This window comes from Mastigoproctus giganteus, chromosome 6, assembly GCF_048544385.1.
Source record: "Mastigoproctus giganteus isolate SK-2022 chromosome 6, ASM4854438v1, whole genome shotgun sequence".
Lineage (NCBI taxonomy): Eukaryota > Metazoa > Arthropoda > Arachnida > Uropygi > Thelyphonidae > Mastigoproctus > Mastigoproctus giganteus.
The window spans coordinates 154,382,997-154,385,852 of record NC_143580.1 but is presented as its reverse complement, the minus strand read 5'-3'; the positions used below and the strand labels follow the sequence as shown (position 1 = coordinate 154,385,852).

The 2,856-nt window shown below is 39.1% G+C and overlaps 1 protein-coding gene across 1 annotated transcript; it reads right to left on the bottom strand.

Moving 5' to 3' along the window:
* Positions 1-321: 321 nt before the first annotated feature.
* On the bottom strand, positions 322-1,876 carry LOC150084665 (GA-binding protein alpha chain-like). The gene has a single exon (XM_090375405.1). The coding sequence runs from the start codon at positions 1,738-1,740 to the stop codon at positions 322-324; it is 1,419 nt and encodes a 472-aa protein (XP_090231531.1). The 5' UTR covers positions 1,741-1,876.
* Positions 1,877-2,856: the final 980 nt, after the last annotated feature.

The following is a 2,856-nucleotide window of genomic DNA, read 5'->3' as shown; positions in this document are numbered from 1 at the left end:
CAAGTTTCAACCAAATTGAAGATGGTCGAGCAGGGACTCCTAGGCCACTTGACATGGAATGACCCATTCTCTTTTGTGAAATTATTGATTTCTGTAGGCATGACATTATTTATTATTTAAAAATTAAATAGGAGTTTTGGAGGATTAAAGAGGATTTTTGATTTCAGTGATCCCATGATTTAAAAATAATGCACAGTTTGAATGTGCAAAATATTTTTATATACAAGTACTTGTATTAACACATTAGTATTAGTAAACTATACATCTAAAAATATTCACAAACATAAAGAATAAATTTTCTTATGGTATAAAGTTCCTCTGCTATGTGGCAGTAGGCGTAGTAACTTCAATATTTGAATATGGCAACACAGTATTCTGTAGGCGTTCTAGTTTCTTTTGTTCACATTCCATTACTAACCTATTTAGTTCTGATGCATCATAACCTAATAGACTTTTCAGATCACAAACAAATTTATAAACAAACCTTTTTCCGTGTACCTTTGCAATCATTTCACCATCATAATAATATCTTAGAGCACGGCTCAGTTTTTCATAATTCATTGTTGGTTTATTTTTTCTCTGCCCCCACAACTGTGCTACCATTTCAGGATTTGTTAACTTGAACTCACCTTCATCACCTACCCACTGAATATATTCTCGCTGGTCTTTATCTGTTAGAAGTTCTAAGAGAAACTGCCACAACTGAATTTGGCCATTATTTCCTGTACGATTGCCAGGGCATCCTTCATAAGCTATTCTTGGTGCACCAATTCTCGATGATCGAATGCGACCCTTTAGTGCAAGGTTTTTAGTTACAGTAGCAAGGACTTGGGGCAACTGTTGAACATAAGTTGGTTGCTGGATAACTGCCACAATTTTACACTTGCGTAACAGTTCTAAGTGAGTCCAAAATAAATCTCCAGGATCAAAAGGTACCTTTTTTATGAACTCTACGTGATTTAAATTGCAAAGTTGTTTCCCTGTAAAATTCCAGTCACTAACATGAACGTTCTGAAGGTTAAAATGCTGCACTGCCCATTCAAACCAATGTTGTACATGCTCTTCAGTCCATTTCATGGGGTCTAAAGGAATTTTTAACTGGTCCTGAATCTGGCGAAATTCTGGTGACACTACCCATCGAGTGACATGATCATTTTCTTCCGTGACAGGAATGACAACCTTTCTAACCACAGGTGGTTCTCCCACTTCAGGCCCTATTTGCTGAACAATTTCAGGGGACACTGTTACTATCTCTTCTGCTGGCTTAAGCACATCAACTATATTAATTTTTTTTATGCCTGGTTTATCTACTATTTGAACATTGACTTGTACAAATCCCTCACCTTGCACACACTGGTTGACAAGATTTTTATTTGCATCCAGCTCTTGTGAGTCTTGAAGAAAAAATGTGTATCCTGATAAATTTATACCCAACCTATGTTCCAATAAAGACTGTAATGTTGTAAGCGGTTCAGTAATGTCCATGTGTTGCGCTAGGATGGCGGAATTTGAATCGCTGTCCAATTGACCTGGGTCTTGCACTTCGCGTGTGATAATTGTTGTACCATCTTCAATTTCTACCTCAGCCGGAATTTCAACCTTTATACCCATTGTACTATTTACACTCACATCAGTTAGAGTAACGACTGCTTCTTCTTGAGAAATTTCTGCCACGCAACTCCTATCACACGAATCCTCTCCAGACGACGATTCTGCCGAAGCATCTGACGGTTCTTTCATGACAAAAAGCTAAGAAACGTCAGACAATTGCTTGTCTTTATTTTAAAGAAAATGTTTTGCATGTGCTCAAAAAAATTCTGGAAATAGCATCTGCTCAAAATGTAAACACAACTAGCTCTTGCAATTGTACATTCTCAATATACTAATCTTAAAGCGTTTAACCTCATGAGAGACATTAAATTTTAATACACATGTAGCTATACCACGTGACTTATTCATATATTGTTCGCAGAGTAAATTTCTCTTAACTTACTATTAGTTCCCCAAAATCGGAGAGTAAAGCAATAGCAACATAAAGTATAATTATCGTAAAACGACAAAGGCTTAAATTATTTAAACTAATGGATGACTTCACATTAAATACGCTAGAGGGCGAGCAAGTAACGAAACCAGAGTAGCATGATCATTTCAATATCGGATTTGGGAACGGTTTGTCATTAGCTGAAATATTTCTGTAATGAAAGGTATATTGCTGTCTTCTATTAAAATAAATTTCCTGATTACAACAATATGGGCTGCCTTAGAGTTGCGTTTCGTTGTGTTGTTTTTGGAATTCACTCAGAAAAAGTTACACGCCATACTACCGAACTGTGGGTAGCTCTGGCCTCGATCGTGTACATGTAATTATACACGAAGTGATCACTGATTTACGACCACCCTTATGAAATGTGAATGCGACCCGTTGACCCCGTGAGGTACGAGAGTGCGCAGTTAATCGACCGACGTAGCATAGATAAGGTGCCAGTGGTTCAGTAGGTAGTAAAATTCCGAACGTGATGGGTAAAAGGAAGGATCGGACTTTGATAAAGGACAGATTGTGGGAGCTCGACGAGCTGGTGCCTCGATTTCCCAAGCGGCTGACCTGGTGGGGTGTTCGAGAGCCACCGTACTTAAAGTGTACCAGGACTGGCGTCAAAATGGTCACACAACGACCCTACGGCAAAACTGCAAACGTCAGCGAAAGGTTGAAGTTGAGGTTAGCACTGGGTCCGACGACTCGTACAGGCGAACAGGCGAAGCACTGTTGAAGAGTTTACCCAATACATCAACCCGGAACAATATCTGCCATGACCATGCGTCGCACGCTCGCACGTATGGGCAATACCAGCTGACAAC

Bases quoted from the DNA above. Each gene is read 5' to 3' on its own strand.
- LOC150084665 (XM_090375405.1), bottom strand. From the start codon at position 1,740: ATGAAAGAACCGTCAGATGCTTCGGCAGAATCGTCGTCTGGAGAGGAT.